The following is a 25,324-nucleotide window of genomic DNA, read 5'->3' as shown; positions in this document are numbered from 1 at the left end:
CAATACTGAAACTACTTTTATGGTATACTAGGACTGAACAAATAAGTAAATATATTTTAGGTAATAAGCTCCAGGTTTCTGACTGTCAGAGAAAGATATAAACAAGCAAGGGGAAAGGCTACACTAAAGCCTGTGGTGCTGAATTAGGGCTGGAGTTATCACTATGAAGTCACAATTACTTTAAAATATATACAGATAGATACAGAAATAAGTCACAAGTAAGGAAGGGGAAACGATAGTATGACCCTTGTGTTGTTGCCCTGGAATTGGCTGTATCAATATAAACCCATGGATTTTTAATTTGTACACAGACAGATACAGAAATTAATATAGTGTGTATGTATGTGTAGGACAGTATAAGTACATCCATTTCCCAGCTCTGTCTGCTGAGAGGGCCCGGAAACAGTGACACCCCAGTACCAGTGAGCAGGGCTAGTACTGGCTTGTGGTTTCTAAATATTATTCTCCAATAAAAGGAACCAAGATTCCATGTAGAAGTGGTTGATTCCAGAGCCAGGGCAGGGGAAATACAGGATGAGCCTGCAACATCTTGTGGTGCTAGAAAGAAAGGAAGTACCCAGAAAAGGACTTTGAAAGGGCAAAGGCATCAATCTGAAAGATTTCCTAAGGGCCAAGGCTAGAACAATTTGAGTAACAAAGTAAACAATAATATTTGAATATAACCCATCGGATAAATAGCCACAAGCCCACCCTGATGCAAATAAATAACTGAATCACTGAATAAAGAAGTGGGGGAGGAGGGACAGTTTTTCCTTCTAGAAGAATTTCAGTGAATAAATGAAGACAAGAAGAGGGAAACACAAAATCATTGTTAGACAAATACCACATTAATCACTGTTACAGGCAAGATCCACCAGTGGATGCTAAAACTGGTAGGCGAAAGTTTAAGGATGATAAACAGGATATTTGCATAGTTTCACAATATTTCCTCCAAGACTGTTACGAATTAAAAAGGGAAGAAACAGTGGAGGAAACCAGCAGACACAATCTTAAGTGACTGAGGTTGACATCAACAGAAATAAGACATATTAACAGTATGCACCCCTGACAGGAGTCACTGAGAGAGGCACAGCAGCACTGCTTACAGTATTCTTACCAAAAACGCGTAATCTCAACCTAAGCAGAAGAGAATGTCGCAAAGCCCAAACTGAGACACATTCTACAAAACACCTGACCAGAACTCTTCAAAAATGTCGAAGTCCTAAAAGACAAGGAAAGATTGAGGAACTGTCACAAACTGGAGTAGACTAAGACGTGACAACCACGGATGGAAAAAGGACATCAGTGGAAAAACAGGTGACATTCTAATAAGGTCTGTAGTTTTCTTAACTGTATTTAATGGTATTGTACCAATGTCAATTTCCTAGTTTTGAAAACTATACTGTGATTATGTAAGATGTTAACACCAAGGAAAGCTGAGTGAAGGGTACTCAGGAACTCCATGCACTGTTTTTGCAATTTTTCTGTATGTCTAAAATTATTTCAAAATAAAGACTTACAAATACAGTTTCAAATCAAGCAGAATTTGTGGCAAAGTGGAGATAATTTATTCATAGTCTCTCATTTTTAAAATATATCAGCTGGTCCTCTTAAAGCTGAGTAATCTGTTTTAATATGCCACTAAAGAGTTTTGTAGAACTCTTTATATGTGTCTAAAATTCACACCTAGCACTTCTTTCTAAAGCACATACAGTCAGCGTTCTGTATCCGCCAAATTCTACATCTGCAGATTCAACCGACTGTGGATGGAAAATATACGGGAGAAAAAATTTCCAGACAGTTCCAAAAACCCAAAACTTGATTTGCCGTGCTGGCAACTATTTACATAGCATTTACATTGTATTTACAATTATTTACATAGTTTTATGTTTTATTAGGTGTTGACCTGGAACAAATAGACTGCCAGGTATTACTCCGGTAAAGACGTATTACTCCAACAAAGATGGGTTTATTTGGGCTCTGCAACCATGGCGAGCCACGTTCAAGTTCTCACATGGCCAGGGAAGGAGAACTCTCATACAGGGGAAAAGGAAGCTGATAGGACTATAGTAAACAAAATGTCCATGGCTTTTCATTGGCTGAGTCCTTGCCAGAAAAGAAGTCTTTCTTCTTCCTGTTGGGCTCTGTTACTGTCACAGGGCATGAGGGCTCCCCTTTCTGGTCTTCTGACTCTACTTAATTCAAGGTTGTTTATTAATTTTTTGCATCGGTGTCATAAATAATCTAGAGATAATTCAAAGTATACAGAAGAATGTACATAGGTTATACGCAAACAACTACACTATTTTATATAAGGGACTTGAGAATTTGCAGACTTTGGTATACCGCTTGGAGTCTTGGAACCAATTCCCCATGAATACTAAGGGATGACTGAATTATTTCTACTTGTACAGCGGGCTTCAATAAAATAAAAAACTTAATCTTACAGGGAACACAGGTCTTACCCATCTCTTATTGGTTGGGTAACATAAGATGGCACTTTTTCCTTACTCCTTCCCAAGATGTACCCTTGAGTACTCATTTCCTTTTCTATTTTCTCTCAGAAACCTGAACTGTTACTGCAGGAGGATGTAATAACTCCATCTGTCTCTGAAGGACACAGCATCGGAGAGTCTTCGCCAATTTTTCCCAAAATGTTAATCCCAACTCTTAGTATTTCCTCCTACCACACTTCCCTCTCTATTCCTAAAGCCAAAACTCTGACCAAACTCTTGTTGTTTTATATCTGAATAATTATGACTTCTTGCCCATCAGTCCAAAACGCTGCCATCAAATATGTCTAGCTTTCTTAAGTGACTGCTTTACTTTACTACTTTACTTTTTCCCTCATATCTTAGTTATTCATATCATATTCAAATTTCTATCATTGATTTCCAGGGCCTTTGTAAGCTATCCTACACTTATCAAGTTCCCTCAATCTCTTCTTGACATTCTCTTTTCTCTTGTTAAATCCATTTCACTTATACATTCATTCCATTAACTGTCACTGAATTTCATCAGTGCCTAAGGCCCTGGGGTGGGTGTTGTAGGAGATATAAAATAGATATATTTAGTATTTATCTCTTCTCATCTGACCTTCTCATTTACAAATCTTCCAAGTAATTCCTTTCACCTGAAATGTAATAGACCCAAACTTACACTGTTGTCAATCCAACATCACTGAAAAAAATTTCTACTTAAGTAGCTAGAGGAAGTTGCTCATTTGTCAATAAAAAATTTGCCAGTTAATTTTTCAAAAAGTGAAACCAAAGAAAGAGAAAGGAGAGTAAAATAAAATGCAGACCATTATAGTAGAAGCACAAATATATCACTGTTTAGGATCTGAGCTACCAAAAGGCAAGTAACTTTCTGAATAATTCTTCTGCATAATCCAGAACACAAAGGTCCATAAGACTGTCAATGTGGAAGCCAAGCTTTCAAAAACAGCCTGAAATCTACAATAGTAGTTACACACTATTCTGAAAAAGGTTATTTAGTGAGACATCCCAAATTCATACCCCCACTTCCTTGGATCATAGAGTATGTATGAGTAGCCCCTGAACAGAGGATTGAAGCACCGCCCTATGCAATCGGCCGGCTGAGTAGCCGGGAACAAATGGTGTGGCCAATTCTGGCACTTGGGATGAGGCTCCACTGGGCTCAGTGTTACACTGTCCCATCTCTGATGGAGCCCTTTGTCATTTGTGCTACAGAATGCTGAATAAAGAGACACTGCAATTCCTACCTGGTGATTTTCCTTGAAAGTTTGGATTAATAACTCTTTCAGTTTCTTCTTTCTTTCTTTTGCCATTTTTTCTTCATCTAGAACAGTATGAACATTTTGAAACATGCCTTTCTCTGGATTTTTTAGAGAATTTTCTTCTTGCTTTTTCTTCTCTCTATTAATAACAATTAAAAAATACATGTATGAACAACAGACTTAACAATGAGTAATTACAACCTATCACAGTGGAATGAACACTGAATTTTCCATCAGAAGATAGCAATTTTTAGATCTGGTCCTAAAACTACATAGTAGGGAGATTTTTTTTTTCTTTTTAGTCTTAGTTTATTCCTTTATACAATACAGTTAAATAAAATAAAATTGTTTTAATGTATTCTGAAAAGTAGAAAGCCCTATAGATATTTAAGTATTTTTATTGAATGATGCTTTGATGAAAATTTGAGAGATAACAACTACTAGGTAATCTCTAATACAGACATAAGTTCTCTCTCTTCTTATAAGGGGAGGCAAATAAGGACCCTTGGGTAAGAAAGGAATGAGATTCTTACCACAAGGCTTTTACAAGGTTTCTAGGACGAAAAACAATAAAAGAGTCAGGTGTTACTGAGGAAGGAGAAAATGGAATTTATATTAACTCTAGGACAGCTGAAAAGCGAAAAAATAAAACTTAATAAGGAAAAGGACTGCAGGCAAGTAGCAAGAACCTCTTAGAAACTTTGTCACTCATCTTTGTGATTATCTCTTTCTCACCTACCTATCTGTACTTTCCCCTCCAGGTCATCCCTCTTACACTCACCAATCCAAGCAAGCTCATAGCCATCGCCTTCTAATTGGAGTACATTAAACCACATAGGTATGTGTATATACATTATCAATGACATAGTAAAGCCAGCACCTAGTCAAGGCTCAGGATTCATGGGCTCTGGCCACAAACCAGCTGTGAAAACTCAGGCAAGTCACCTAGCCTTTCTGAATTTCACTTCACAGTTGTAGAAACTCAAATGGAAAGAGGAATGCCAGATTTACCTGCAGACATTCTTTCATTAATTCTCATATATCATACAGGCGACACATAACGTTGTATCTTATTACTGGTGATGTTAATCATCATTTGGTTAAGGTGGCTTCTCCAGTGTAAAGTTGATATTTTTCTCTTTGTAGTTAATAAACCTTTTAGAGAAGACTCTTTTAAACTATGCAATGAAGCAGATTTAGGGTACCTTACAAATAAACTAAAAAGCCTTATCAACAATATAATTTTACTGACTCTTTCCAAACTTACTAATGCATTAACAACATTATGTTAGATAGTTATCAGCAGACCAGAGCGGGCATTTAAAGAAACACAGTTTTAGCAAGGGAAGGCATAACTCAGTGGTAGAGAGCATGCCTACAAGGTCCTGGATTCAATACCCAGTACCTCCAGCAAAAATTAATAAAAACCTAATTACCTCCTCCCCACCCCCAAAATAATAAAAATGTGAAATTGTAAAAAAAAAACTCTAAAAAAAATTGAAAATTTAAAAAAAATACAGTTCTAACACCATGGATCAAATTTTTAAAATAACACTAAAATATCTATCTGTTACGAAAGTAATATCTGCTCATTGTGAAAAACTGGAGAGGTATAAAAGCCATCCATCTATATTTCTACCCAGAAAAAAACCACTGATTAACAAGTCAGTGCTGTTTCACTGTACAACCATTAATTATTAATTTCTCCAATATTTATGAATGTCTGTTATTATAAATAATGTTATTTTCATTATCTTTGTGCACAAATCTTTGTCTGGATTTCTGGTCATTTTCTTAGGATAATATTCCTATAACTGGAATTCCCAGGTCAAATGATAACATTTTCATGGCTCTTATTGTTTATTGCCAAATTGCTTTCTGTTAAGTTTAAATCAGTTCAACTACATAGAAGTACTGCATATTATCTGTCTCACTGCATCCACGGATAAGATTTTTAACTTTTAAAAGAAATGACTGGTCAGTGAATGTTCGCTGAGTGCCCACTGTGAGCAGTGCTTCCTGCTACCATCAAATGTTACTTGTTTTCCCAATTTATTTTAAGTCAGCCTAGATTTTTCAGGGCTTGAGAGCAATCTGAAAAGGAAGGCCGACCTTAGCAAGAACTCACTAACACTGGTGATTGCTTCCTGAAAGGAAAAGCATCTGGAGGAGGTCTGAGCCTGGTACTTGAAAGAATGAAGCCCACATCCACTGCAGAGCAGTTTTAAATTGGGGAGGATGAGAGCAATCAAGAACGCAGTGGGGAAAGCTGTGGAGGCTGAGGGGGTGGAAGAGATTATCTAATAGGTCTTTGTGGCCTCTCAGTTTGAGTATTCAGCCACTTCAGGCACGTTGTTCCAAGGCTTTTGCAGTTTATGCATCCGTGCTGTTTCTCAGAACAAATACATTAGTTATTTCATTTACAAAGCTCATTTTCTGCATGAAGAAACACAACAGTACTACATCCAGTAAGGGCTACTTTGATTTCCCTTTTATGTTAGATATTGTTTTTCTTTATCAGTGGCAGTAAGGCAGTGGTGACTCTCTGTATCATTATTGGAAGATAAGACACTGAGGCAATTCACAATAGGATGAGGCACAATTAGCCAATGTGTATAAGGAAACGTGCCCAATCTTAAAAACATTCAGGAACCCAAGGAAATGCAAACTAACCAATATAATACCTATTAAAAGTGCAAAAATATTGAAAATGATAACACCTCCCCAATGCTGAGTGTGGTCCACTGCCAGCAATCGCGTAAATAAGTACAAGCCATTTGGAAAGAAATTTGGCAATGTTTCAAGAGTCACAAGAAGCCTATACCATTTAACTCTGTAATTACAACCCTAAGAACATAATTCAAAAGAATGAAAAAGCTCTATGCTTAAGGATGCTCACTGCACTACTGGTGAAAAGTCTGAAATAGCCGAAATGCTCACCAGTATGGGGAGTGGAGGTCATTATATAAATTATGGTATAAGAATTCAATGCAGTAATATACAGACCTTAGGATTCCAGGCAATGTGGTAATCACAACAAGCAGAATAACAAATTATATGTACTTTATGATTGCAATTAAGTACATAAACGGATCAAGAACAGGAGGAAACACGGAAAAAATGAAAATAGTTCATTTGTTAAGACGGTGCAAGAGTGGGTGATTTCTCTTCTGTGTTTTGTTATTGCATTGTTTGTGCATTTTAAAGAACTTTAGAGTCCTTCCAAAATGACTGCCTAAACAACATAACAAACCTTAATACTGCTCATCACAGCTGACTTACATTTTCCATGCCTCTTCCACAGTGCGTCTCCTCTCAATTATCTCCCTCCGAAGCTTTACCATCTCCCTTTGAATCTCCTCCTCCTCTTTCTTGGCCTCTAGAGCCTTCCTTTTCTTCTCTTCTTGCACCAGATACTGAGCCTCTAAGAAGGCCGATTTTTTCAGGGTCTTTTCAATTCTCTGGCGCTCCAGTTCTTTCTCACGCCTTAAGCGATTTTCTTTTACCTTGAGGAGAATACAACAAGGGTGAAAGCAGCCTTTCAAGTAGAAAGGGATATGCAAAACCTTAGAACAAATTTTGAAGATCAGAATACAACCACTTTGAAACATTCTGGCCCAGAACCCCATGGTATATCAGAAAAACAGGGGAAATTCTTTTGTTTACTGAGTAATGATCAATAGGAAGTTTTAAATGAAGTCAGGTAAGACCATTCCAAACAATTTGGGAACAATCTGCACCATGGAGAAGTTGAAAATCTAATGGGTCTGATGCCAAATTCTGGATTCTGATTTAGTAATGATTTCCTACTCATAAGATTTTCCAAGGTGTACATTACTGCTATTTATTCAGTCTGTATGCTAATTATAACTTAAGAAAAAGAATAAGGTTATTTGGGGGAGGATAAATTGTGAAGGCTAGAACAGTGATTTATTACCTTAAGGAACATCACGGCCTTTTATTCACGTCTATCATTTTAATATATAGATGATTCTGGATTATTTGGAAAACAAAATCATGAACTTCACAAATATTTCTGAATAAGCACAATCATTTTTTTCAAACCCATTAACTCTTTAAAGGCTTGACTAGCTATGAACTAAGGGGTGATCCTTTCCGTTCGTTAACTCTACCCTTATCTTACTCTCATGATAAGACTTCTAGATAATGGCTTTCTCTTAGTGAACCTTCTTTCCTCCCTTTTATCATAAATCCAAACCAGGATCGTACTTCTACCCCAGTTTCTCTATCATCCCTAGTGCTGATTGAGCACGCCTTATGGTTTAAAGTAATCAGAAATTCATTGTTACAAAAAGACTAGACCGTAATTCTAGTCCGGTCTTGGTTCTGGACATATGGGAAAGACTTGGTCATTCTGACTTCCTGAAGTTCCTCTACAAAGCATTGAGATGTATCTTCTTCCTATAATCTACTATTGTCTTTGGAGACAAGAAAGTTCCCATATGCCTTTCTAATTCAAAACAGCTGAACTAGATTTAATTCAGATCTGCCCTCCCTTTCAAATTATAATCACAAAATGAGTGAATTTTTCAGTTGCCTAGAGAAGAATCATCATTATAACATTCACCAGAATATTCATGATATTAATATATTGATGTCATAATTAAAAAAACAAATTCAAGCAAACCCCAATCTACATATTTATATTCGGAAGTACCACATCCAAACTAATAAAGTTTAGCTCACTTCTCTCTTGGTCAAAATCAATTATTCTTTTGCTTGGTTCTCTTAAATAAATTGTTTCCTATCCTCAGTTTATGAGCATTATTTTTCTTCTGAAGTTCTTATATTTTATTTTTATTCTTTCTAACCAAACCACAGATGGCATCCTTTTTCATAATAAAGCCTAAATCTTTATTTAAGCTTATTAAATGTGTCACACAAAGATTGCTTCCTGTTATCCATTTTAATTTTGCTTTTCCCTCCCACCTGCTTATGTCTCATCTCCATGGTAAGACGAGGATCCTTCTGCCACTTCTTGTCTTGGTTTTCATTCATTCCAAGATCTTCCAGCATCCCAGAATCCACCACATCTTTATGGAGCAGATGGTCTATAAATTTTTGAACGATGGTGCTTTCCTCTTCTTCCTCCAAGTAACCACATAAATCTGGGAGAAAGAGAACAACAACAAAAAAAGGAAAATTAAAAAAAAATTTTACTTCAGTATAATTTCCGTATTTATATAAAAAATCCTGGTACAATAAAAATAAAAAGCTATGAATGTTCAATAAATAGTAACTGATAATGCCAACTGGATGAGTAAATCCCTCAGCAATTACCTTCAACTAAGAGGGAAAAACCTTCACTCACGAGGAACTTCCCTCACCCAAGTCACTAAAGACCTCCTCACTACCAAACTGAAAAGATACTACTTTTACATTTATATTACAAGGACCTAAACATCCTTGAGGAATCTATTGCTCTTTTTCAAAAAGGCTCTAATGTGGTATAACTGACATACAATAAACTTGTAAATATTTAAAGTCTACAGTACATTTTGATATATATAATTACCAGTAAAACCATCATTACAATCAAGATAATGAGTGTATCTGTTAGCCCCAAAAAGGGTCTTCATGCTGATTTGCAATCTCTTCCTCCCACTCCTCCCCATGCTCTCTGCCCTATCCAGGCAACCACAGACCTGCTTCTGCCAAAAGATTAGTTTAAATTTTCCAGAATTTTGCATCAATTAAATCATATACTATGTACTCTTTTTGGTCATGCTTCTTTTACTCAGCATAACTATTCTGAGATTCATCCATGTTGTTGTATCAATCGTTCAACCCTCTTTATTGCTGAGTAGTATTCTACTGTATGGGCATACGACAATTTGTTTATTCATTCATCTGGGGATAGACATTTGCTTCCAGATTTGGGCTATTACAAATAAAACTGTTATGAACATTTGTGTACACATATTTGTATGAATGTATGCTTTCTTTTCTCTTAGGAAAATGCCTAGGAGTGGAATGGTTGGATCATATAATAAGTATTTGTTTAACTTTTGTAAGAAACTGTCAAACTGTTTTCCAAAGTAGTTATATAATTTCACATTCTCACAAGCAAGGTAGGAGTGTTCTACTCCTCCACTTCCTTACCAATACTTGGTACGGTCAGTCTTTCAATTTAAGCCATTTTAATAGGTGTGTAGTGGTTACTCATGGTAATTTTAATTTGCTTTTTCCTAATGACTAATGATACTGAGTATCTTTCTTGCTAATGTTCTATTTAGTTCCATACATTATTGAAAATGGGGTTACTGAAGTTTCCAACTGTTACTGTTGAATTACCTATTTTTCCCTTCAATTTTCTCAGATATGCATCATGTATTTGGGGGTTCTTTTGCTAGGTGTATACATGTTAACACTTGCTATGTTTTCTGATGGATTGACCCTTTTATTATTATAGACTGCCCTTCTTTGTCTTGAGTAACAATTTCTTATCATAATCTATTTTTTTCCTGATATTAACAAGCTGCTCTCACACTCTTTTGGCTACTATTTGCATGGTACATCTTTTCCTATCCTTTTACTTTCAACCTGTTTGTGTCTTTGAATCTAGAATGTCTCTTGTAGACAGCATATAGTTAGATATTTTTAAGTTCATTCTGCCAGTCTCCATCTTTTGATTAAAGCATTTAATCCATTTATATGTAATGTAATTCTTGATAAGGTAAGATTTACATTTGTCACTTTGGTGTTTTTCTTCTATACATCTCATGTAAGTGCTCTTTGTCAGGCTGAAGAATTTACCTTCTATTACTAGTCTGCTAAGGTTTTAATCAGAAATAGATGTCACATTTTGTCAAGTATTTTTTTCTTTATCTACTGACATAATCATATGTTAATAGTTTTAATAAACATTCTTTTTTAATAGCCAGGTAATATTTTTGTTCAATGTTCTGATCCAAAAACAAAAAGTAACTCTAGAAGCATAAGATGAGTGAAGTCTGGTAAGATACTAGATAGTAACAACAAATCTCAGAGATAGAACTAGATCCATTAGCACCAGATCTATTAGCAGTCTTATTGTATTCCAGATGTTTCAGAATAAATATTAAGTACTGAAATGCCTCATTTTAATAATGACACCACTAAACTAGAAAATATCCAGAAGGTGGCAATAAGTATATCTAGAAACAATGTGATACAAAGAACTGTTGAGAGTACTGGTGCTATTTAATCTAGAAAACTGACGAATATGAAGGATCAGATATGATGACAGCTCCCACAAAAAACGAAAAGACTGTTCTTGAAAGAGAGGACATGATATTACTTCCTATTGCACTAAAGGGTAAAAGTTACTGAGGACAAAATCCTAATTCTCCTAGCAGAGAATTTATGAAGATTAGAGCCTCACAACAGCTGAATGGGCACCTCCCAGAGTGCAGGCTCCCTGTGCTGGGAGGTGTTCAGGTATAGAGTCTATCACCCCATGTTATGGATACTATAGAAGGATCTCTATTTGAGGGGGTGAAGAGGGTAGATCAGATTAGGTGATCTTGAGGATTCCCCTAACTTTAAGAGCTCATGACTTTGTGATTCCCAAGCTGGGGATTTTGTAGAGTCCTAAACAAGAGGAATGCTGCCAGATGAGTTCACCAGGGATGTATGAGTTATACATGGGGAGCTGCCCCACCATTGCCATGCCTACCCTTATGCCCAGGGAAAAAAATCTTTCTCTTTGGATGCCTTTGAGGAACCCTCACAAGCTAGCTATTTAACTTGTCTAACACTAGCTGTGTGTGCAAGTAATAACCTCCTTTATAAAGATACATGAAGCATTTTCTAAGTACAAAATGATATACCAATGTTTAAACATAGTAAAACATTTAAATAGCCATCAAGGTAAATGGTCATCCAACATATATAGGGGAAAAGGCACTCTTAAACAGCATTAGTTGCCATTATAATCATAAGAAGAATTGCAATTAATAAGACTATTTTAATTTTTAAAACATGAATTTACTGAGGATATAGATAAGTAAATTGAATCAAGAAAAACTAAAGCCAATTATAAAACTAAGCAAAACACCAAAAAGTCAAATAATGTATCATTTATTATTCAAAACAAAAAGATTTCTTGGATACATCTATTGATGTTAAAGCTTAGAACAATCAGATAAGTTCTTACCATCAAACCTGTCGTATTTCAAATGCCTGTTGGCTTCTGGCACAAGAGGGATACTCGACACAGTGTCTTCATCACCACCTTCCCCATCACTTGCTAGTTCTTGCTTAAGTTTGGTGTCTAACCAGTCATTGACCAATTCCTGAGCTACCAATAAAACAAAAGCATCTATTTAATATTTCAGTTACTTCAGAAACTTTCTTCATTCACTGTTTTCATTCATTCAACAAATGTTAAGTGAGCACAGCATGTGTCAGATAGTGTTCTAGATGCTGGGAATACAGCAGTGACCAAACCAGGAAATATAAAACCTACCACCATGAAACTTATGTTCTAACTGGGGAAGAAAGACAATGAGCAAGTAAGTCAGAAAAACAGAGCAGGGGAAGGAGAAATGGTGTACAGGAGATGGAAGATGGGTGTTGACAGTTTTAAAGTTTTCTTCGTGGGAGGAGGTAATTAGGTTTATCTATTTAATTTTTTTAATGGAGGTACTGAGGCTTGAACCCGGGACCTCATACATGCTAAGCACACACTCTACCACTTGAGCCATACCCTCCCTCCTGATAGTTTTAAACTGGGTTATCAAAGGAGGCCTCACTGAGAAAATATTTTGAGCAAAAGAGGGAAGGAAGTGAGGAAGGGAGCTACATGGCTACATAAGGGAATATTATTGCATACGCAGGGAAAACAAGAGCAGAGGCCCTAAGGTAGGAGAGTGTCTAGCGTACTGGAGAAACAGCATGGGGGCAGTATGGAAGGATGAATGAGATGAGGTGGAAGAGGTAATACTGGATCAGATTTGGAGCAGTGGTTCTAGATCAGGGGTGATTTTGCCCCCCAGTGGATGGCTGGCAATGTCTGGAGCCATTTCTGGTTATTACAACTGGGGGAGGTGATATTATCATCTACTGGGTAGAGCACAAAGATGCTGCTAATAAACACCCTATAATGCACAGGACAGCCCCCACAACAAAAGTTATCTGGCCCAAAATAACAATAGTGCTGAGGTTGAAAATCCTTTCTTTGGGTAAGTCTTGACATTCTAGGTACTTTGGCTTTTATTCTGCGTGCAATGGGAAGCCATGGGGGCGGAGGGTTACAAGCAAAGAGGTGATGTATTTTAAGAGCATCAACTCCAACTACTATGTTAAAATAGACTACAGAGGAACAAACACAGAAGCAGGAGACTCCAGTTGGGAGACAAATATCCAGGAGAGAGGCGATAGTGACCTGGACCCAGAGTGGAGGTACTAAAAATGGTCAGATTCTAGAAAGTAATGTTTTGAGGTAGAGTTGACATGATCTGCTGATGGATTGGACACAGGATATGAGAAAAAGAAATCTATAAGGTTTTTGGCCTAAGCAACTGCAAGGATGGAGGTGCCATTTACTGAGACGGGGAAGGCCAAGGGAATAGCAAGTTTGGACAGAAGATCAGTTCAGTTTCAAACGAGTTAGGATGAGATGCTTATGAGACATCCAAATAGGGATGTCAAACAGGTATTGGCTATATCATCTGGACTTCAAGGGAGAGCTGAAGAAATAAATGTGGGTATGGTCAGCATACAGATCATATTCAAATCCAAAGGGGATATTTAAAGTGGATGAGATCCCCAAAGGAGGAAGGTGGATAGAGAATTGGTTCAAGGATTAAGCCCTGAGGAGCTCTGGTATTCAGGGGTGAAGAGAGAAGGCAGAACCAGGAAAGTAGATTAGGAAAGAGAAACCACTGAGGCAGGAGGAAAATCAGAGAGTATGATATCCTGGAAACCAATTTCCACTTGGATTTCTTTTTTAGTGACATTCAGAAAATCTTCTTAAATATATAGTTACGAGAGAAAATGTCTTGTTAGCATCACTCTCATCATTATAATCACTGTCAAACAGCTCTTACAGACAGGGCATGGGGGTTTCAACAAAGAAAAATGTCTATTTCAGCATTACCTTCATCACTGTTATCATCATTATTGCACAGCTCTAAGGCAATGGAGTGTCTCCATATAGTAAATAACGACAAAAGACATTTAATATAGATGGGAATGCATGATACAACAGAGAAAAACGAATCAAAGTGATAGAAACTAAGTGTAAAAAAGTATACTAGCAACAGACTCTACTGGCTTTCAGAGGAAGGTAGAGAAAGGGGGCAGATATTTACTGTGTAACCCTGTGTACAACAGTTTAGATATTTATGTGTAGAATAATTTATTTGTAGAATAATTCAGATCTACTGTATGCCATTCATATTAAATAGAGGTGTACTGTGAAGTTTCCAAAAAAACAAAGAAAGGGAATGTCCTGTGGAGGGTTCAACTGTAGGAACATTGTTCGATCAGAGGCTCGAAGCCTACCCTAAATCAGACTTTCTCAAAGCATGTTCCTCAGCACACTAGCTCTTACTGAATATTAATAGATAGTTAATGAGAGGAGAAAGAAGGATATAAACCTTTGAAAACCTTGTTCCATTCAGACACTAGTACTTTCTAAAGTAGATCACTAGTTTCTTAGAATATTAATACGTATTTCAAGATAAAAAGGGTTTAAGTCTAGGAAGCTTAGGAAATGGGGTAAGTAAGCTTTTTTTTTTTTAAACTGCAGGACTTCTTGTAACCTTAAGCAGCTGAAGTATATTATATATTCCTATTGGTGGGGTGGGAGATGGGGTGGGCTAGACACAGCCTTGCCAATTTCTGAATCAATCTCCTTTCTCCATCTCCAGTGCTACCAACCACCTGAGACCAAGTGCCATTTCTGCCCACACAGACCACTGCAACAGTCTCCCACCGATCTTCCTTTCCTTCTTTCTCCCCTATAATCCATTCTTCATATATTTAAAAAACTATTACACTTCTGCTTAAAACCCTTCAATGATGTCTAACCATACTCAGAATAAAATCTAAATTCTTTCCCCAGGCCTACAAGCCCCCGTGTGCCATGTCTAGGCTCACTCCTGTAAGCTCATCTACAGTGGGAAGCTCCAGCAACACTGGTCTTCCGTCAGTTCCTCAAGCACACCAAGCTTCGACTTTAACTCTTTTTGCCACCTTTCCCACTGCCTGGGATGCTTTTCCTCCATCACAGCTCACCTGACTCCTTTCTGTTATTCAGGTCCAAACTCGGATGACTTACAACTGCCTGCTCCTTCGTTTTTCATTTTCTTTATTCCCACTCTAGAATGTATACTTCATGAAGGCAAGGGCTTGGTCTCCTGCTCATCATACCCTGTTCCTTCAGTGCCTAAAACAGTACCTGGCACAGACTAATAATTTAATATATATGCTGAATAAATGAAGAAATAATCTGAATAACTGGAGACATAAATAATCCAAATGGAAAATGGCTTCTGACTTTCCTCCAACCTCAGGGGCCTCTCCTTTCCAGGCTTCTTTGCTGGTCCCTTCTGATCTCTTCATCCCTAAATGGTGGAGTTCCTTAGGGCATCAGTAACTAAAATACTCAATTCCAGAGGAGCAAATGCTTTAGGGACGCAGAGAGGTGAGGTCAGCTTTAGACTCTCTTCATAAGGAACAAAGGTGATTTATAAACTAGTGGTCAAATTAACTGTATGATACTAGATCAAGTTAACACACTGCCCTCTGTGCCACAGGACTAATATCTATACTAACTAGTTAACTATGTTATGTCAAAACTGCCTTTGGATGTGGTTCTATTTCAAGAGACAAAATGGGCCTTGAATACAGCTGTACTTACGATACTGGAGTTAATTCCAGAGTAAATTAGCTTCAGGGAAGTAGAAAGAAACAAAAATTAAGAACAAGAGAAAAAAACGCTTTCATTCTGTACTCTGGAATACATTATGATTTACGCTTTAGTAAGCTGTACTCCAAAGACTTGCTAACATCGTAGCGAAAAACGTATTCTCCTACCTTCTGCGTAGACTTCATCGTAATCCTCTATTTGCTCAGGTGTTTCCAAATCTACGATTTGGTCCCAAAGCCTTCTGGATAAATCTGAATTTCCAGCAGAAAATGCTTTCGAAACTGCAAATTCTGACGCTTTCTCAACTCTCTTCAATATGACAGGAAAAAAGAAAAAAGCCACTAAGACAACTTTCTTCAGGGTTAGAGAATTTTTCCCTTATTCAAGAATCTACTTTTCTACCAACCACCAAGACACGTTCAGTTTTTCATTTTTAAAGGAACTCTGATGTTGAAACATCCACCCTAAACAATTTCATTCATTAAACATGAAATTAATTATAGTATTTAACCAACTTTTAACAGGTGTCCACAATGTTTATATTTAAACAAAAAGCTATTTAAGCTTTAGATAACTTCTGTTTAGAGCATTAGTAATGGGTTCCTGACACCCTAGATATTTTATTTTAAAAAAATATATAATATTTTATTAGTTTCCATGCCACTAGGACTTGCATATGAATGTGAACCAGAGGCAGGTAGCTACACTTCCTCAAATTACTACCCCTGAAAGGAATTTCCCATTGTGTATTAGGCAAACTGTAGGCTCAATAAAATTAGGATAAACAGAGTCATCGAACGTAGTCATCCAGAATATTTTAACTCAACAGTGAGAATATAGTAGAAACATGGCCAAATTCATGGCTGGGGAAGGGATTGGCAAAGGTGGGAAAACTCTTGGCATTTTGGTTTACCTGCGCAGTATTTAAAAATGTATTTTACAAGTAACCTCCCTGGCTTTGCCACTCCCCACAAACCAGCTTTTCTCCAGGCCTGCTGTGTTCACAGTTTTCCAACTCAGGTAATGACAACTCTATTCTTTCAGTTGCTCAGGATGAAAACCTTGGAGTCCTTCTTGAATCTACTCTCTGTTACTCCACATATAATCTGTCAGGAAATCTGTTGACTCTAATTTCAAAATATATCCAGAAGCTGACCCCTTCTTGTTACCTCCACTGCCATCACCCTGGTCCAAGGCACCACCCTTCCTGACAGGTTTTCTGGAATAGCCTCGTACCACAGCAGCCAGAGAAACCCCTTTAAAATGAAAGCCGTCTCATGTTAACTCCACTTAAACAGAGTTCCCTATCTCCCTCAGAATAAAAACTGAAGTTCTTCCACAGTGCTTCATGGTCCTGCACCATCAGGCCTCATGTGGGCTCTCCAACTTCGCCTGCTGCTCCTCCCGCTGCCCACTCCTCTTTGGCCACACTGAACTCCTTGTTCATTCCTCCTCAAAGATGACAAGTGTGGTTCCACCTCAGGCCTCTGTGCTTTCCTCCCCTCTGCTGACTGCTGTCCCCCTCACCTTCTCAAGTCTTTACTCATATGTCACCTTCGCAGGAAGGCCTTCTCTGACTATCCCATAGGGAAGTGTAAGCATCCTCCTCCTGGCTCTCCCTGTTCCCCTCCTCGGTTCTGACTTCCACTACAGCACTTATGACCTTATAATGTATTTTATTGGTTATTGTCTCCCTTAATGAGAACGTAAGCAGGGATTTTTGTCTTCTTCATAAGTGAAACCCCTAGCACCTAGAACAGTGCTCGGCAACAGATGCCCCATAAATATTTGTTAAAGAATGAATACGTAAAAGATTTATTTTAAAAAAGCTGCACTTTCCCGTAATTTACATTGTTGCCTGATCTATTTTGAGAATGATTTTTCCTCTTGTCCTCTGTGGAAAGACTGGGAGTACAACTGTCAAGACTTGCCAAGGGCTTTATCTTTTAAACTCTCAAAGGTTTCATATATTAAGTTTGAATCAGACAGAAGCAGAGGAATAAAGTTGTAAAATCAAGGGTAACTTGAAAAATACGTAGAAAATAGAACATATGTGAAAAGCTACAAATGAGAAGAAGGCATGATACAATCAGGGTCAGGAAAATTTCATTCATTCTTTATGAAGTCACTCAGATTTATTCTCTCTCGGTCTCTGATGTGCCCAAATCTATGCTGGTGGTATATGTCCTTTATTGGATGGTCACAGTATGCTTGGTACACAGTCCTTCCCTTTAAGGTTCTTAAATTCTAAGGCAAAAAAAAAAAATGACGTATGTTGTATGTGTTTGTATGTATGTACATATATATATATAAAAATATCTATTTGTAACTAATGTACAGATAATCAACTCTAATTTTTTAAATCAATCCCCACAAACAAAAAATAAACAACAAAAACAAGATTGTAGACTTAGCTCCTCAGGATATGGGTGAAAGAAATGACTTCACATGATACATCATCTCACCTGAGTTGGAATTTGTGCAGATTTTAACAAAGGAGGTAGAGAGCTTGGAGACAGGAGAAGGAAGGTTGATCTGGATCCTAGTGAAGGACAGAGACTGGTACAGATAAGTCAGGGAGTAACGAAAAATGTCTGCTTGGCTCTAATAGAGCAAGTGCTTGGGATATCACTTAAAATGAAGATTTGGGGAAAAAATACTAGATGATAGTAAGGATTAGAAATAATCTCTATTTCCTTGTTTTAAAATATTATATCCTTACAATATTTTTTTCAATTTAAATACACAGGAGACAGGAGAGGGCTCACGTGTCTATTTAAGAACTTATTCTTTAGATAAGTTGACTGAGGGTCGTTCTATTCCCAGGTCTGTGGGCACTAAGCGGAAAACAAAAGTAAAAGTTCTGTTTTCAAAGTTCACTTTAGTTTTGGTTTCATATGCCATGTGTGCAGCAAACAACTCAAGAATGGTCTTAAAGCAATATAAGATGATTTTTTAAAAAACTGAGTATCTTCAAAATTTATTACTCAGTAACTATGCTATACAGAAGTATATAATTTATAAAGGAGCTTTCCTGGCATTCCTGTGACCTTAGAAACGCTTACTACGTGCTCCTCATGTCCCCCAGCACACATCATGACCCACTGGGGGCCTTTGGAACCTGCTGCCGCCAGTGCAGAAAGAGTAGCTACACGCTCTCCTCCACCTCCTCAGGGCCAGCAGGTACAAACACGAGTTCCTTGGCACATCACTATATAATAGTTCTGTGAGCAATATATTTTTTGAAAGTACTCAATTCTTTCTTATTCACCCTGGATGTAAGCAAATGCTTGATGCTGTATCTGTGTATATGAATGCCAAAACAGCTCCAAGGAAAAGAGTATTAGAAGATGGGATTAAAGCCAGAAAAAGATATCACAAAAAAAGAAAATTACAGGCCAATATCACTGATGAACATGCGTGTAAAAATCCTCAACAATCCAATTTAAAGATGAGTGGAAGACTTGAACAGACATTTTTCCAAAGAAGACACACAGATGGCCAACAGGCATATGTAAAGAGCTCAGTATCATTAACCATCAGAGATATGCAATTAAAACCACAATGAGGTATCACTCACACCTATCAGAATGGCTATCATCAAAAGGACCACAAATAATAAATGCTGGCAAGGACGTGGAGAAAAAGGAACCCTCGTATGCTGTTGGTGGGAATATAAATTGGTGTAGCCATTGTGGAAAACAGTAGGGAGATTTCTCAGAAAACTTAAAATAGAACTACCATATGATCCAGCAATTGCACTCCTAGATATGTATCTGAAAAAATGAAAACACTAAGTCAAAAATGTACACACACTGCAATTTTCATAACAGCATTATGTGTAATTGCCAAGATATGGAAGCAACCTAACTGTCCATCAACAGAGGAATGGATAAAGATGTGTACATATATAATAGAATACTACTCAGTCACAAAGAAGAATGAAATTTTGCCATTTGCAAAACATGGATGAACTTGGAGGATATAATACTAAGTGAAATAAGTCAGGCAGAGAAAGATCAATACTGTATGACTCACTTAAATGTGGAATCTAAAAAATAAAACAAACTAGTAAATATACCAAAAAGGAAACAGACTCACAAATATAGAGAATGAAATAGTGGTTATCTGTGGGGAAAGGGAAGGGGAGAGGGGCAAGATAGGGGCAGGAGATTAAGAGGTATGAACCATTATGTATAAAATAAGCTACAAGGATATATTGTGCAACACAGGGAATAGATCCAGTATTTCAGAATAACTATAAATGGAGTATAACCTTTAGAAATTGTGAATCACTATGTTGTACACCTGTAACCTATGTAATGTTGTACATCAACTACATCTCAATTAAAAAAAAGAAGATGGGATTAGGTGGTTGAGGGGTTCACTGAGGGGGGCATCTCAAGCTGAGCTTTAAGGGAAGGATCTGGATTGGCCTCTGAGAGAGGCTGGGGATCAGCATGAATCAAAGTAAAAGGAAGACTTGTCTGTTAGAGGGGAAGGAGATTGGCCTGAGAGGAGTCATGCAGCGTATCAGTAAAAGGGCTGTTATAGGTAGACTGATGTTACAGGTAGATTGATAGAGGACCTTCAATGCCCATTTGGAATTTATGGAGTTTCCTCTGATGGCAGGCAGAATCACTGAAGGTTCAAGAGTAGAGAACTGACACAATGGAAATGTTTAGAAAGCTCAAAGTGGCAGAATACACTGGACCAGAAAGTCAAGTCAGTCTATCAAATCAGGATGAAGATGAATTGTAAATCATGGTAGACTACTGCATTTGGATGACCTGCCGCAAGACTTAGAGTTCTATCAAGATCTGCCTGGGTCTAAATAACTTCAACATCCCTGAGGATGACTCACCGACATTTCAGCCTCAAGGTTTTCTTGATCTCTTGTATGCCAACAGCCTTCCCCTCAACTGTGCTTCAGCAACCCACTGACATGGTCATCCTGATCCAGGTCCCCCAGAAAATTTTCCATTGTTCAAACCAGATGCTGATAACCTCCTCTCCAACATCAACCTCCTACCCATCTCCCTCTTTCATTCTTCCTAATCCACACATTAGCGGTGTACCTAATCAAGTCCTCTAGTCACCATATGCCTTCTCCTTCTCCCAACCTATGAGTCCTTTACAGGGTGCCTTTCCTTCACTACTCTGTGTGGATACTCAGTTACTTTCCTACATAAGCCTCAAATCTCTTGTTCCTTTGCCTCTCCAATGAAAACCTTCAAGCCTGGACCAATCTGATCTACCAGTTCTTGGTACCACAAAAAATTATGGTTATCTGCTTCAGCCAAGTACCCAGTGACCTTCCTTTTCTGTCCTGAAGAAAGCCCTTTCTCAACCTTCACCATGTTCCACATCCTTTCCATGTATGTCCCTCTCTTCCACTTGAGTGGTCTATTCAAGTGGATTTGGAAGTCTTAGGTCTAGAGGCTATAACTGTTTAGGGTAGACCTGGAGTTGGGATTTATTATGAAACAAAGTCAGAAAAGAAGAGAGAAGTGAACAGAAGAGAAGCAAGAGGAAAGAGTGTTAGAAGAAGACAATGGAGGAGAGGGTTTCTAGGATAAAAAAGTGATAGCTGTTATCAAACAAACTAAAAAGTTTGAGGGCAAAGAAGAGACCACTAGATTTGGTCAGGAAGTCATTTATGACAACTTTCTGTGGAGTGGTAAGAAATGGAAACCGAAGGAAAATAATTGTGGACACAAGAGGGTAATAACAAATACAAGGGCAAGGAGTCCAGGCTGTATATCCAAAGACACTGGAAAAGAAAAAGAAATAGTATGGCTATCAGAATGGACTGTGGATGAAATGAGGACTTGCTGATTTTTTTTAAGAAAGGAAAGTTTGAGAGTATAATGAAGAAAGAGCTACTGCAGAAGTTTTAGAGGAATGATAAAAGAAATGAGAAAAAGCTAACCAAGTCAAGCTGGCTGTCAACTGCATGAAAGAGGAAAATGGTGCAGACAAGTCAGAGCAGAATTTTTTCCTTGTTTTACCTAAATCTTCCACTCTGGAGGAGCCAGGAACTAAACGTACAGTTAAGCCTCACAGGGGCTTGGCACTGGGACTTTCAACACTGACATGCAAGCTAAGCCTAAAGGAGGCTGAGGAGTGGGCTTCCCAGAGGTAGCATCAAGGATGGTGGACCCATCTTACTGCCTTCTAAGTCAGGCTTTCTGCAGGAGCCAGGAAGCTTCCCTGGCCCCATCTAAATGAGAGCCCCCGACCATGTGCTTCCATTACATCCTTAATTCTCTCAACAGTTTAAACTAAGTTATTTAGCCCACACTGGACTATAAACTCTGGGAAGGCAGAAACTGTACCTGTCCCCTGCACTCTTTTACCTCCAGTGCCCAACACAGTGAGCTAGGACTTAGTAAGAACTTTATAAATAGTGGCTGGGTGAAAAAATGGTTAACAATGATTATATCCAGTCTAGGTTCCATCTGGCCTGATGCTCACAATGCCTGTCAATTTACATAAGTAACAGATCTTCAAAATACTATCAGGCTGAAGGATATTTCCTTAGGAAAATACTGCATGATTTTGAAACACGTGGTACACAAATGAATTGAGTATAGCAAGTTGCCAAAATGACACTCAGAGGTATGCACCTGAAGTGGTTTAACAGTACTTTCAACTTAAATGGTACTTGGACTCAAAAGTATACATCTCAGGCCTAGAAGAGGCCTCAGAGGTTATCTAACCCAATCCCCCCTTCACTAAGTGCTCAGATACTACTCCTCATTAGCCCTAACAAGTGACCGTTTAGAATCCATTTGAATACCTCCAGTGATAGAAAATACACCTCTGTAAGACTGCCTGCTCCATCCTAGGGTTGCTCTAGTCATTAGAAGATTCTTACTTGTGATGCATGTGTAACTTTTACCTATTGTATTGGTCCCACAGGTCAATGTAACTATAGTACAGTCTTTCCAGTTATCTGAGGAAGGCCACAATGTCTTCTCCTAAGGCTTGTCCTCCCCTCCTCCTTTAATCCTCTTCAGGTGATCCTCATGGCATTTGAGAGAGATGTCTACACCTGTTCTGTCACTCACACTTTCATAAGAATTACCATATCACGAAAAAATACTAAGTATAAAACTGAGGCAACTTATACAGTCACATGGGAATGAAAATAGCAAAGTATGTGCAAAATGGAGACCTCTTAGTATTCCTATTCCATCTGATTATGTTTGACTCTAAATTCTCTTTCTATCTTAATTACGAAATATCCTTACCTTAATCCAGTGTTCCACATTATCAGGATCAAACACAGGCTGTAGAAAATATACACAAAATATGAGTACACAGCAGTATATTTATCAACTTTGCCATTTTAATCTGGCCTTCTGATTAAAGCACATAGACAAGTGTCCTTTAGTCTTTCTCCAAAGCATTTCATTAGAAAGTTCAGCAAAAAAGAATACAGAATGCCAACGGGAGGAAGAAACATGAAGGCTTCTCTGGAACATCTTCTGACTGTTTTTATCTCTTACCTAGGCCTATCTTGAGATTCTGATTAAACTGGTCTGGGGTAGGGCCCATGCATCAGTATTTTTTAAAGCTCCCCAGGGTTGAGAGCCAAGATAGAGGAGTGCTGCATATAATAATCCTTATAAAAACCTAAGCATCACTGATTAATTAGCCAGATCTTTCAAGTGTTAGGGAAGTAAATCTGCTTGGAGAAAGGTATGCACCTGTCCTCAGGCTCATCTCAGGAATAATCTGTATTTACTTACAGCAGGGAGACCATTTGGTTCAATAAGAACTGGGGGGTGGAGTGAGTGATAACCAATTTCCCACTGTTTTACAAAGCAGAAAATGAGGCAGAAATCACATAAATTTCCACTCAGGTCAGTCAAATATTAATCTGAAATTAGAAATCAGATTAGTAGGATTAGTAGGATACCTCTTTTCTTCACTTTCTGTAACTTTTAGATGTTTGCAGAATTCCCTCTAATAGTCACTTAACAAATAGAGGTATTTGCTTTGCTAATAATTCAGGTAGGTTTTTAAGTAAATAAGGGGTTATCTAAACTAGCAACTGACACGTGGAGGAGGGAAAGGTATTATACTCTCACTTACGTAACACTTCCCTTCAAAGAACTAATTAACCCAGCTGTACTGCTGAATAATTTTGTCACTGCAACAAAGAAACAGCTGATCCTGTTAAAGCACAATCGAACTTCAAGGCTCTTGTGATTTTACCTTTTTATCCTCTAGGCAGTAACAATGAGCAGTAGCAGCAAAAAAAATCGTCCATTTGGGGTCCCAAAAATTGTCCCCAATTTTTATCTTTCATCATCAAGTTTATACCCGTAACTCATTATGGATCCAGTCCATTATGGAACCTGGACAATAGGAGCAGACTGTTTCCAAGTCTCTCTAGTGGTCCAGTCTGCACCCTCCAGCATCTGGAACAAGATATTCCCCAAGTGGAGTATGTCCAGTGCATTATTTAGCTGGTATACTTAGAATAAACTGCAAGCACAATTGCCCAGGGAACTCAAAAAAGGTCATATGTGTGTACATATATATATTTAAGAAAGTGTAACTTAAGAGTGAAAACAGCTGTGAAGCTGCTCTGGCACTGAAAGGTGAGAAGCCACGCCATTTGGTACTCTCATTTACATTTAAAGCATTTATTTTTGTGTCTGTTAAAAAGGTAGTCTGTAGAAAGCACACATCGTGTGACTATGACTTTGCACATGTCATTTATATATGTTTCAAGTTTAAAGAACGGTTATCAGTTTTCCCTGTCTGTGGGTGCTAATGCATCAAAGGAGTGACAAATATAAAGAGGCTCTGTTTTTTCAGTGTTGCTTGGAAATGAAAATAGCAAGGTTAATCAAGTATTGATATTGTCATTAACTACTTGCATTCCTGAGTTCATTTTAGATACTTTATGTAAAACTAGAAGGGAAGAGATATGAGGCAGAGGACTTAACATGAAGATCTTAGCCATCCAATAAAGTACAGTGCCCTGTGATTTGCAAAACATAAAAAAGAAAAGAAAAGAAAAGAAACCGTGTGGGAACTTCCCTAAAACCAGGAGTGGTTGGGAGATAGTTCTCGAATTCTCTTCACCAGGATGGGCATTACCAGGACTCTCCGGTTTTTGAGAAAAGCATTAGATAGAAAAAGTTCTTCCACAACGCTACCCAACAAAGCCGTAAGGTACCCAAACCCCAAAGTTTCTAGGCTCCCTTAGGGCGATGCTGGCTCTGTGTCGGTCAAGGCAGGGACGGGCCAGGTAAGGATGCCCCTTGGGGAAGGGGGAAGAGGGAAGAGGGAAGAAGAGCAGGCGGAGCCGCGGCTGGTCTCAGGGCTGGTCCCCTCCTTCCCTCCCCATCTCCACGAACTCCCGACAGGTATGGATCACCTTGGTGGGACTCGTCTTCCTTGTAAACTGTTTCCAGCGATTCAAACCCGTCCTCTTCCTAGAGAAGGACCTTTCCTGGGGCGCCAGCAGCATTTTCCAGGTTCAGGCTCGGACTTCAGGCAAAGCTGGAACAACCGCTCCTTTGCCTAGGATGCTTCCGGGACTCCCTGGGAGTTGTAGTTCCTCTGCCCACAAGGAAGGTGTATGTGGGGAGCCGCCGAACCACCACTCCCAGGAGGCTTTGCGCAGGCGGAACGAGTCCTCTTAGTTACCCATGGCAACAGCA

General features: G+C 38.3%; 1 protein-coding gene across 3 annotated transcripts in view; it reads right to left on the bottom strand.

The window, feature by feature from the left end:
- Window positions 1-25,188, bottom strand: part of CCDC191 (coiled-coil domain containing 191) — an 82,160-nt gene extending 56,972 nt beyond the window's left edge. For 2 of the 3 annotated variants that reach the window (XM_031455483.2, XM_010985038.3), the window contains exons 1-7: window positions 25,039-25,188; window positions 22,895-22,933; window positions 15,806-15,947; window positions 11,919-12,062; window positions 8,711-8,889; window positions 7,043-7,266; window positions 3,746-3,899 (exon numbers count right to left, since the gene is read on the bottom strand). In XM_031455483.2, the coding sequence (XP_031311343.1) occupies window positions 3,746-3,899; window positions 7,043-7,266; window positions 8,711-8,889; window positions 11,919-12,062; window positions 15,806-15,947; window positions 22,895-22,933; window positions 25,039-25,131 (975 nt within the window). In that variant the 5' untranslated portion in view covers window positions 25,132-25,188. Of the gene's footprint in view, window positions 1-3,745; window positions 3,900-7,042; window positions 7,267-8,710; window positions 8,890-11,918; window positions 12,063-15,805; window positions 15,948-22,894; window positions 22,934-25,038 lie in introns of those variants that run through there. The other variant, XM_064495150.1, reaches the window with a different exon arrangement.
- Between the last annotated feature and the right edge of the window lie 136 nt (window positions 25,189-25,324).

This window comes from Camelus dromedarius, chromosome 2, assembly GCF_036321535.1.
Source record: "Camelus dromedarius isolate mCamDro1 chromosome 2, mCamDro1.pat, whole genome shotgun sequence".
NCBI lineage: Eukaryota > Metazoa > Chordata > Mammalia > Artiodactyla > Camelidae > Camelus > Camelus dromedarius.
This window is presented reverse-complemented; position numbering and strand designations above follow the sequence as displayed.